Genomic DNA, 12,718 nt, shown 5'->3' with positions numbered 1-12,718 from the left:
GCTTTTTTGACATCGATGGAGGATTTCTTTTTTTACATCACGTGGATTTCTATTTTTGCCTGATAAGATGATGGATTACGTTGACTGTTTTTCTAATACTGAATCATGTATGCTTCTCTAGAATACAATCTACTTGGTCATGGTGTGTAATTCTTTGTTATATATTGCTAAAATTCTATTTGCCAGTATTTTGTTAATACTTTGCATCTGTATTCATAAGGGACATTTATCTGTGATTTTCTTTTTTGTAATAGATTTGTATAGTCTGGGTATCACGGTAATATCAGCTTCCTAAAATGAATTGGGAAGTGGTTCCTTCTATACTCTAGAAAATATTATAGAAAGCTGGTGTTATTTCTTTTTAAACACTAGATAAAATTCTCCAGTGAAATCATATTGGCCTGGAGATTTATCTTTTTAGAATTTTAAAATTATAAATTCAATTTCTTAGATAAGGCTATTCAAATTATTTATATCATATTGGGTGAGTTGTGGTAGTTTATTTTTTCAAGCAATTGTTTCATTTCTCTTAAGTTGTCAAGTTTATGTGTATAGACTTGCTTATAGTAGTTCTTTGTTGTCCTTTTTTTTTTCTTGTTGTCCTCTTGATGCTTACAAATTCTGCAGTAATATTTCACCTTTCATTCTCAATATTGGTCATTTGTGTCTTCTCCCTTTTTTCTTTATCAATTTTGATAAAGTTTTGTCAACTTCATTGATCTTTTCAAAGAACCAACTTTTTGTTTCACTGATTTCCTGCATTTACTTGTTTTAGCTTTATTTTATCCTCTCATGCTTTCTGGGGACTTATTTTGCTCTTTTTCTAGGCTCTTGAGTTGAGAGCTTAGATACTTAATTTGAGGTGCTTCCTCTTTTGTAATGTATGCACTCAGTGCTATAAATTTTCCTCTCAGTACTGTAGGAGCTGTGTCCCATAGGTCTTTACATTTTCTGTTTTCCTTTTCATTCAGTTCAATGTTTAAAACTTTTCCCTTGCGACTTTATCTTTGACCTATAGACTATTTAGATGTGTATTGTTTGATTCCCAAAAATCTGGAGGGTTTCCATGATCTTTCTGTTACTGATTTCTAGTTTGATTCCACTGTGGTCAGAGAACGCACTCTATTATTTCAGGTATTTGATGGTTGTTGAAGTTTGTTTCGTGGCTCAGGGTATGGTCTGTCTTGGTATATGCTCTGTAGGGACTTAAAAAGAATGTGTAGTATGTGGTTGTTGAATGGAATGTTCTATAGATGTTGATTAGATCCTGTTTGTTACTGGTGTTGAGCTCTTCTATATACTTGATAATTGTATGTCTAGCTGTTCTACTGTTCAGTGAGAGATGGATTGTTAAGAGTTCTACTATAATTTTGATTTGTCTCTTTTTCCTTTCTGTTCTGTCAATTGTTGCTTCACATGTTTTACAGCTCTGTTGTTTGGTGAGTACGCATTTAAGATTGCTGCGTCTTCCTGGCAGATTGACCCTTTTATCATTGTATAATGTTCCTCTTTGTCCCTGTAATTTTCTTTGTTCCAAAGTCTATTTTACCTCCTATCAGTGTAGTCATTTCTGCTTTCTTTTGATTAATGCTTGAATGATACATCTTTTTCCATTCTTTTACTTTCAACTTGCCTATATTATTTTCTTTAGAAATTTTATTTATTTATATATAGAGAGAGTGAGAGCAGGAGGAGGGGCAGAGGGAGAAGGAGAGAAGAATCAGCACTGAGCACAGAACCCAATATGGGGCTTGATCTCACAACCCTGAGATCATGACCTGAGCTGAAATCAAGAGTCAGACTGAGCCAGGTCAAGTGCTCCTCAACTTGCCTATATTATTATCGTTAAAGTGATTTTCTCATAAATAGCATGTAGTTGGGTGTTTTAAAATCCATTCTGCCAATTTCTGTCTTATTTGGTAATTTAAACCATTTAAATTTAATATAATTACTGATATATTAGGGCTCAAATGTGACATTTTATTTTTTGTTTTCAGGTTGTTCTCTCGGTTTTTATTTTTTTAATTTCCTTTCCCCTGCTTTCCTATGAGCTACTCAAACAGTTTTAAAATTTTAAGTTAATTTAACTTTATTTTATTTTAAAATAAATAAAACCCAATGCAGGGCTTGAACTCACAACCTTGAGATCAAGACCTGAGCTAAGATCAAGAGTCAGATGCTTAACTGACTGAACCAGCCAGGCACCCCTTAAACATTTTTTTAGAATTCAATTTTGATTTATCTGTAGTGTTTTTGAGTGTATCTCTTTGCACAGGTTTTTAGTGGTTGCTCTAGGAATTACATTATAGGTATATCACTTATTATAGTCTGCTAGTGTTGTCATTTTACCAGTTTGCCCAGGGTATATAAAAACACCACCTCCCTTTATATACCTTTACTCTCCCCTGTTAATAATATAATTGTCTTTAATATTTCTGAATCATACTTAGCTCAGGCAGTGTTACAATAGGACCATATCAGACAGTGTTAGCATTTTTGTTTCCACCATCAAACATAATCTAGAAAACTCAGGAGAAGGAAAGTCTACTACATTTACGCATGGTTTTGCTTACCATGTTCTTCCTTCTAAATGTCCACGGTTTCTTTTATTGTTTCCTTTCTGTTCAAAGAACTGCTCTTAGCCATTCTTTTAGGTGAGTCAGCTGGCAATAAATTCTCTTCATTTCCCTCATCTGAAAATATCTTGATTTTCTCTTCTATGGAGGTGGTGATAAATGTCCTGACTCAATGATCTTACCCAAGCAGGTAGGGAGAGAGGTTTCTCATTACAGTGGGGGTGGTTCAGACCTCCATATATTCTTCAGTGACACCACAGGAGTTGGATGGGGGAAGAGACATGGCTGGGGCTCATTGATACCTGGCAAAGATGGAAGCCTAAGTCCCAACTCAACTTTTGCTGGCATGGGTAAGAGTAAGGTTGTATGTATGTTGTTTTGTTCTGTGGTGTTGGCTAAAGTAGAATAGTTGTTGTCTGAAATTCTTCTGTTAGGCTGCCTCTTTGTGATCTATTATCTAGAGAGAGCAGAATTTTATTAGGTCCTTTGTGGGCTGTGCTCATTGGTATTTCTAGGTTACAGTTTTTGCAACACCCAATCTAGTACATATGAGGCCTAAAGAAAACCCAAGGAACTCAACCATGTCATTATTTGAGCCCTAAGATCTCTAACCTTCTTTTATCCACTCTTTCAGACTACTAGGTAGGTTGGTTTTATATGTAATGGATTAAATAATCCAGTCAAAAGGCGGAGATTGTCAGATTGGATAAATTTTTAAAAAACACAAACTCCATTTGTAGGCTGTCTACAGGAGACACATTTTAGATTCAAAGATATGAACAAGTTGAAAGTAATATGGAAAAAGACATGTCATGGCAAAGAACAGCCATAACAAACCAGGAGTGGCTATACTAATATAAAAAAAAACTTTATAAAAAATTATTACTAGAAATAAATATCATTTTGTGATGATAAAAGGCTCCATCAGAAGATTATAGCAATTTTAAATATATATGCATTTAAAAATAGCTCCCAAACACATGAAGCAAAGTGTGACAGATTCAAGAGTAGAAATAGATAGTTCAATAATAATAGAGATTACAACTCCATGCTTTCAGTATTGGATAGAACAATTAGGAATAGAGGATTTGAATAACCCCATAAACCAATTAGATCTAACAGACATCTTTTGAACATTCTGTCAAATAAAAGCAGACTACATATTCTCCTCAAGTGTACCTGGAGCACCCTCCAAGATAGACAGATGCTAGGCTGTCCTAATTCATGCTACAATATGATGAACCTTGAAAACATTATGCTAAGTTAAAGAAGCCAAGGACCACATATTGTGGAATTCCATTTGTGTGAAATGTCCAGAATAGGCATATCTACAGAGATAGAAAGTAGATCAATGGTTGTCTAGGGCTAAGGGGGATGGGGAATTGGGGAGTGATAGCTGAGGTGTATAGGATTTCCTTTTGTCATAATAAAAATATTCCAAAATTGATTGTAGTGAAAGATGCACAACTGAAATACTGAAAACTATTGAGTTGTATACTTAAATTGGTAAATTTTATGGTATGTGAATCGTATCTCAATAAAGCTGTTCTAAAATAAAATAAAATAAAATAATAAAGCTGTATGGTTTTGCAATGTCTAACTTCAACATAGTGCTTGAATGTGTACACCAACTGTACATTGCTAAGAAAACGGACTGAGATCTAAGAAAGAGTGCAGGCTGAGTTCTACTTTGATGCACTCACATGCGGGGGAAATAAGGAATCCACCTTCTCAATGGCAGTGGTAGTCAGCCTCCATGCCCCTAATCTTTCTTGTCTCCTGGTATTCACACTGTTGTATAGTCCCTTCCCAGATTGTACCAGGGTTGGTGGTGCGACCAATAGAAAATGGCAGAAATTATGGCATGTCACTTCCACAATTAAGTCACAAGACTCTGTGGCTTCCATTTGACTTTTTACACATTAATTGGATAAAAGAAAATAAAAAGAAGCTGCACTGTGGTATTTGGACTCTTTAGACTTCCCCTTCAGTCATCTTTCATTATTTTGCCTTATTTTTCAACTATTCTAAGCAAATAAATTATGATAAACTAATCAGGAAGCTTGATGTTCCATAATACTTTTCAGCATTATGCACTGAGAGCAGTTTGGAAGACTTCGCTGAAAAATTCCATCCAATGGATTACAATTGATATTGAAACCAATCAGTGAAATGAAAAAGAAAAACTCACTCCTACCATTACACATGCATGTTTATGTTGATAAGATCATAACCTTGTCCAAGACTAATAGGTGGAGAAAGTCACTTTTATCACTTTTATCACTTTTAATGATATACTTTTCCAGGAAAGAAAGTTGCAAAAAAGAGTTGAGTAATTCTGGAGGCATGTTAACTACTTACATGGTAGGAAAATGTCCACTCCCTTCTCTTTTGTCCCACCCAAATCCACTTTCACAGTGATCTTAACTACATAAAAGCTAAACAAACATCTACCTAGAGGTAAAACAGTAGTCATGTCAGGGACTGTAATAGTCCACAATTAAAGTGTGTAACTCATCAAAGGAGTTCCTGGTAAAGAAAAGGCTTGAGAAAGACGTGGTCTACACAACTCCAGATACCCATATGAAATTTTAGAAAGGACAAATATCCATTTACATCTTCTGTATCATATGAATTCAGCAAAAGCCAATGAGCTTCTGAAAGCCCCTGTTTGCTTTTCATTATCTGCTCACCTCAAGTATATGACCCAGTAAGAATAAATAAAGTGTAATGGGTAGCCACAGTAAACTCTTTTCTGTGGGATGTTAGTAATGTAGATGTTAATAGTAGATTCATTCTTTAAATCACTTAATAAATATTTATGAGCACGTGATACCACAGATACATCTCAAATTTTGGTCCTCTAACATTTATTTCCAAACTTCAAGGTATAACAGGATATACTTTCAGGAATTTTCCCTAGAAAATTTTACCTTCTTGAATGTTATTAATGATTTGGGTCAATTTACATCATATATGAATCCGAATGCATTTTTTTTTCAAAGGGGGAAGTAATTAACATTACATTTTGTAGTCAGACTACTCTGTAAAAAGCATTTCACTTTTGTCCTCTAAGATAAATGACTTAAAAGACTGTCATGGACAACAGTAACTCTTCTATACCAACTATTCTGAATCTTACTTCCACATTTAGAAAAGAAACATATATATTTAGACATTAGAAAATTTATTTCTAATGAGTGGGCTTATTATTTTTTTTTAAAGATTTTATTTATTTATTAATGAGAGACAGACAGAGAGAGAGAGAGAGGCAGAAGGAGAAGCAGGCTCCATGCAGGGAGCCCAATGTAGGACTCAGTCCTGGGTCTCTAGGATCACGCCCTGGGCTGAAGGCAGCACTAAACTCTTGAGCCACCCAGGCTGCCCAGCTTATTATTTTTTAAAGGGTAATTCTGCACATTGTATGTTGTCCTGTATTTTTCTGTCAAGTACTACCTAGCTGTATCTACATGTTTATTTGAATCGTCTTTGATCTAATGATGATTTCATTAACTAGACCTAAACACCATGAAGATAAGGACCATGACTCAAGATAACCACTGATCCTTAAGACTTACACAAGCTCCTGGTATGTAGTTGGTGTTCAAACAATTTTGGTTGAATGAGTGAATGGATGAAAGACCTGAACAATAGATAATATCATGGAAGAGTATCAGTGGTCGAGGAGGATTTGTTCATAATCTAAATCAAATATGTAGAAAAATTTTTAAGTGAAGTGGAAAAATATAAATTTGCCTAGGGAAGCTATTCCAAGTTCTTTCCAGCTAGAGTGTGTCCTGCCCTTGGCTCTTGAACCTGAGTGTGTGGGTTCATACATGCCAATGAGCTTGTTCTGGCCCAAGGCAGTGCAAGAAAGGCTACAAAGTCCATGCTGTGACAGTGAGTCAACACCGTGAATACTACAGACTCACTGATTACAAAGCTACCTATTGGACTTATCACAAAATGAGTTAATTATCATTAGTGAGTTCTGGCTAATTCTGCATGGCTCCCTTCTCTTTATAGCACCGTACCACTCTTCCATAGAAACTCAACTACAAAGACCAGCAGCCCCCTACTCCAAGTGCTGTAGTACACTAATGAATTTCCCATTATAAAAAGAAGGCTGAAGATCAAGTGGACCATTAGCCACAACCACAGAAGTTAAGAAACAGAAAGGTGTTATGAACTAATACAAAGAAGTCTTGCATAGTAGACATGGGACATGACAAAGACGCAAGTAAAATTCATGGCTTACTTTCCTAGTATATGGTAGTGTTTGTCCTTAAGCCTATAGTCTACCAAGTGCTTAAATATGGGTGATATATTTAATGAGCAATTTCCAATTATTTTTTTTGTTGTTAGTATTTAAAAACCTGATAAGATAAGAAGAGACTCAAGGCAGAGTATTTTGTAGAAATATGGGTTAAATTTATGTTTCTGTTCACTCTGTGTTGGGTATCATTTCAGTTCAACTAATAAAATCCCATTTACACATTTTGAATTATAATTTAATATGTGAACAACAAAAAGTAAAAAATAAGAAATAGCAGCCTACCCACACTGTGTTCCATTTGTCACATTCCGGTTAAGGGAGCTGTTGATCCAGACTATAGTGTTGTTTACACACGCTTTTCCAGGGATCTTGAGTTCTTGTAATTCAGTGTCATATGCAATAAAAACATCTGTCATTGTGCCAAAAATGAGCAGCACGCCTGGATGGGATAGTCCATGGAGAAACGCACATAAACTTCCCACAAACATCAGCCAAATGTCAGTCGTTGAAGAAAATCGAAACTTGAAAAACAAAGGATTCAGAGATCATCTCCCGCACCTCTTTTGCGGGAGAAGTAGGACTATTTAATTTTAGTTACTAGATTCTGATAGATAGCATTCAGCACCAAATTTTATGGGAACCATCTTAATTGAACAGTAGGGCTTTCACTAATTATATCAAAATAAGTGGTATCTCAATTATCTAAAACACTAGACTCTTCCATTGTTGGTTTATCTTACTTATTTCCTAGTCTCTGAATTCATTCTTCACCTCAAGAACTGGCTTCAGTTCTTTGCCACTGATTCACAACTTCAGTGAGAAGTGATCATTGGCATTGATGCCATTGCCGTGTAGAAATACTGTGTGAAGCATTCAGCAATAGCATAAATTGTATCCCATAACTGATATTGACAAACAAGTGCCTATTAGTGCCTAGAAATGCCTCTACTTTGTGAAAGTTTGGAGAAAAGACCTAAACTACGGAATTTCTAAAGACATATAAGGATAAATATACACCATATGATTACTATAATGATTTTCCTTACTAAAATAATTATGGGCATAGTGATTATTTTCCAGGACACTTTTCTGATCTACCAGATAGGATTTATGTACTTTTTTATTAATTTATTAATTTATTTATGGGGGGGGAGAGGGGAGGGGCACAAGGAGAGGGAGAGAGAGAGAGGAAGAATTTTAAGCAGCTCCATGCCCAGCATAGAGGCCAACACAGGGCTCATTCTCACAACCCTGAGATCAGGACCTGAGTTAAAATCAAGAGTTGGATGCTTAACAGACTGAGACACCCAGGCGCCTCAGGATTTATGTGTTAATTACCAATATATTTCTAATTGCCATTTAGCATGTTATTACATAGGCAAAGTTTATTACTGAAAAGATATTGAAAAAGTGAACACTGTACTTAAAAACCTGCCAGTGACTAAAGATTTAACACTCCCTCCATGAGCTGAACAATTTGCGGTTGTAAAATTTATGTCAAAAATCAGCACAGTTTTATTACCAATTGAAAGAAGCCAACTTGGCTGCTGTCACCTTTCCTCTCATCTTGCAACCTGAGGAGAAAAACATATGGATTTATAGACCATCCTTTCCAAAACAAAGAGAAATTCTCCTTAAGTGATGATTTTATGAGTCATCCTTTAGTAAGAAATAAAGTCCCCACTGACTGAGAAATTCTTGCCAAACCTGGCATCCTAAAAACAAGATTTTATCATTCAGATTTACTTCTTCCAGAGATTTCAGTGTAGCTATATTTCATGTTCAGCAGAGATTCAGCGAAGTTTTTCTGAGAGGTATTGAAAGAAAATAAAAAGTGCTCTCTACTCCCAGTTATACTAACATATAACTATTGGACCCCAGGCTTGACCCTCAACCCGTTTCTACTTATATTTCCTTATAAGTTGAGGTGGTTGGATAAGCTGATTAAAGCTTCCTTTTAGCACTTAAAAATTTTACAATTACATTAAATAGTATTAATACGATGGAAAGTTTTTAAAAACTCCCATACTTCCCATAAAATCATATTTCCTTAGTATTTCTTACTCATTTCATCTCTCACAAAGTTGTATCTAACCCATCTTTGACCTTCGCAACTTCAGAGATTTCTACTTCACCATTCATGGACACACCCTGGACCTTTCTCTCACCAGAAACTGCTCTACTCCATTGGTATTCTGGGACTGCCTATGTATCCTGTTTTGTCACTTCCTTCCTCATTATACACCTATTTGTCATCCCAGTGGAAGTGTGCAGTCCCTTAAGCCCTCATTACTTTATAATTCTCAACAGCCCATCAAGGTTGTACTTCCTTCCCCATGCATCCCAGATCTCACACAAACCATTTGGACTACATTCTTACCATCCTCCTTAATCCTTTTCTGCCTCTATCTTTGGAAACTCAACTCTGCATCCATCCAGCTGTTTGCCCCTCTCCTCCTGAAGCCAAGCTGTGGGGCCTGCTGGAGACAAACTCTTCACCCTGTGAACCCTGTGAACTCATGCCAACACGTGCCATGCACGTGCCTGGGGAAGTCAGCTTCCCCTCTGGCTCAGAGTAGAATCCTAAGTCCTTGCTGAGATGTCCAAGGGCCTCCACGGTCTAGCCAATTGGCTCTCCGACCTTGTCTCCTCCTACTGCACTCCAGCTCTCAGCGCCCAAGCATCTGGCCTCTTTGCTGACCTTTGTTCAAATCAAATTTATTCTCACTTCTGACCATCTGCACTTGCTATTTCCTCTTGCCAGAATACTTTCTTCAGATACCTGCATGGCCAACCCCCTCATCTCTTTCAGATTTTCCCTCATAAGTCACCTTCTCAATAAGATCTTCCCTGGCCAAAACCTTTAAAATTTCAACTTCCTCTCCACACCTTTTCATATCTCCATTCCATGTTTGCTTTTTTTCTTAGAAAGAAAGTGATAGATTATTACAAGCTACCATACTATTTATTGTATTTATTTACGGTGCTTATTATGTCACCCTTACTAAAATGTAAGCTCCTCAAGGACAGAGATTTTTGCCCATTTTGTTCTTTTCTGTATCCTCAGCACTTGTAATAGTTTCTGATACCTAATAGGCACTTAATTAATATTTGTGAAATGAATGGACAGACGAGTATGGTCTCCAGCCTTAGCTCAATTTACATCACTGTACTTCATCTGTCTACAGATTGTTCCATTTCTCTCCGTAGCTTTCTCAAACTTCACCATGATCTTCTTATTCTACATTACCACATCTATCAGAAGATAACATCATCTCTAAAAACTGAAAAATTCACTCAAACTTCCTGTGCTTTCTCTCCTTGCTGTTCATCTACACCTATGCTCATTTTCATCTTTTTTTCTACCCAGTGAGAAAAGTGTGATTCTTCTAGATCCAGGCTGACCCTAGCACTCCTAGTCTGAAACTAATGTTACCACATCCAACACTCCTCTCTACTGCGAATTACTTAAACTTTCCTTAATAACTTCAACCTCTGCCTTTCCACCACCTCTTTTGCAGAAACTTGCCTGGTGCCTGCCTTGTGTCTTCTAAATTAAATTCAATCTAATCCTACTCTTATACCAATGAATGATTAACTGACATTTTTTATATGAGAATGTAAACTCTTAAACTAAAGAGAAATATCTAATAATTAAATTTCAGGCTTCTATTATTTGCCTGTGGGAAGAATTTGAGGTTTAGGGATCTCCTCTGCGCTCATGAAATCATACTCATTCAACTTTTTCTTTGTCCATTTAGGTTTGAAATTCTATGGTGTTGCTGGATACATAGGAGAGATGTGGACCTAATCCAGAGGGATATTCTAAAAGGTTTTTGAAAACAAATTACAGCAGTGTTTTAAAGAGAAAAGAAATGGATTACCTATGCCATTTTATAGGAAGTACAATATGCATGAAAATATTATGTCTGCTTTGTGCCTTTAAAAGGAGTATTAGGAAGTTATTCTAGAAAAGGTGATGTATTGTTGAAATAGTCACTTACCTTGAATTCTTGTCATTGTTATCTGTCAGGATAAAAACAATGCACAAAGCAGTTAATAATAATGACACAATGACATAGTCATTAACAATTTTGCTCTGAAAAAAAAAAAACAATTTTGCTCTGGAAAAACATTCCCATAAATTAGCTTTATTCATGGAACATTGCGAAATGACTATTCGCCTTTTTCTCCTTTTTTTTTCATTCTCTCTCTCTTTCTCTCTCTCTTTCTCTCTCTCTTTCTTTCTCTGTCTCCTTCATATTACACAAGAAGATACCCTGTCAGGTTCAGGACTGCTGGCTTGACTACATTTTTCGATATTTCTACAAGTTTTAAGATATTTGTATTTTTTGAATGTCCACTGGAGACCAACATTTTTAAATTAGCTGAAGAAAATCTAATTTTTTGAACTACCAAGTAAAATGAATATTTATTGTTTGGTTCCTTGGAAACATCAGAATTTATCTATTTAAAACTGAGACCACAAATTAACTAAACAATAAGATGATGTTGATACTCCCATGCCAGGAGAAATCACAGTATTGAGGTGGATGTGATTTTCTCCAGGCTAGCCAATGAAGGGTAGGAAGTGAAAGTGAGGATGCAAGGTCACTGAGTATAGGGAAACAACAGGGAAAGGAATTCAGGGTGCTAATGTCAACCATCACCATGGGACAGCACATCCTGATTCTCTGGCATTTTAATTATGTACTTTAGGTAAGAGTAAAGAGGCATTATAGAATAGATTGAGATAACATCTTGGGTTTGGGAATCAGAACTGGATTAGCATAATGGATCCATTAATTATTGTTCCTGTAATCGTTGCCAAGTTTAATATATATATATATATATATATATATATATATATATATATATATATATAGAGAGAGAGAGAGAGAGAGAGAGAGAAAGAGAGAGACAGTTAAGTCTCATTTTCTTCTTCTGTAAGTTGTAAAATCATAGGATTTTTTTTTAAATAATAATTTAGGGGTACCTGGACAGCTCAGTCGGTTAGGTGACTGACTCTCAGTTTCAGTTCAGGTCATGATCTCAGGGATCATGAGATTAAGACCCCTCAGTATGGCTCCCCCTCAGCAGGGAGACTGCTTCCCCTATGGTTTCTTTCTGCCCCTCCCCTGCTCAGGCTCTCTCTCTCTTTCAAATAAGTAAATAAATCTTTAAAAATAATAATAATTGCTTGGAATCACTTGTGCTCACTAGATGTTAAGTAGTAATGCTATGGGTCCTCTTTCCCATCATCGCATTCTGGCCAGCAGTCTCAGTAGTTTCTCGCTGAATAATCACCACTGTAATCAATTATAATGATAGATGAATAAAGGCAATAATAATAACCAGTGCTGGAACAACACTACTTTACTGGGAAAGAGATATTTATAGATAACATACTTTCATTCACCCACACTTTGTGTGTTTTTTTCCCAGGATCATAATTTATTGTACAAACTATCACATGATGAGTTGACATTAGCTTCTCCAGGCATGGGAACTTAACAGGTGACGTACAGTTTAAATTCCACTTATGTGGCTTTCACAGTTGGTGCTTTTGTAGACCTTAACTTGAAGTATAAGATCATCAAAGCAATGCCTTCATATGTGGCCAGTACCCAATTCATTCTACTTGTGAGAGTGTAAGAGTTGAAATGTTTTTTGATATCAGTGAAATGGACTTGGGCATCCATTTCTGGATTTGTCATGATTTTAATATTGCAAAAGATACCAATTCCACTGGTTATATCCTTCAATGTACAGTTCATGTGTTTTTACCTAGCATTTTCAAACATTCCATTACATGGATTCTGGAGAGAACCACCCATTTGTGGGTGAGAAGTGCATCCTGTAATGG

The 12,718-nt window shown here is 36.0% G+C and overlaps 1 protein-coding gene and 1 pseudogene across 2 annotated transcripts in view; both read right to left on the bottom strand.

Moving 5' to 3' along the window:
• ABCB11 (ATP binding cassette subfamily B member 11) overlaps positions 1–12,718 on the bottom strand; it is an 88,201-nt gene that overhangs the window by 63,665 nt on the left and 11,818 nt on the right. The window contains exons 3-5 of one of the 2 annotated variants that reach the window (XM_077883014.1): positions 10,857–10,878; positions 8,375–8,426; positions 7,135–7,373 (exon numbers count right to left, since the gene is read on the bottom strand). In XM_077883014.1, coding sequence (XP_077739140.1) covers positions 7,135–7,373; positions 8,375–8,426; positions 10,857–10,878 — 313 coding nt within the window. Of the gene's footprint in view, positions 1–7,134; positions 7,402–8,374; positions 8,427–10,856; positions 10,879–12,718 lie in introns of both variants that reach the window. The other variant, XM_077883015.1, reaches the window with a different exon arrangement.
• On the bottom strand, positions 12,393–12,600 carry LOC144304936 (ATP synthase F(0) complex subunit k, mitochondrial pseudogene; annotated as a pseudogene).

The sequence above is a fragment of the Canis aureus genome, chromosome 34, assembly GCF_053574225.1.
Source record: "Canis aureus isolate CA01 chromosome 34, VMU_Caureus_v.1.0, whole genome shotgun sequence".
NCBI classification, from domain to species: domain Eukaryota; kingdom Metazoa; phylum Chordata; class Mammalia; order Carnivora; family Canidae; genus Canis; species Canis aureus.
The sequence above is the reverse complement of the archived record's forward strand: the minus strand, read 5'-3'. Positions and strand labels throughout refer to the sequence as shown.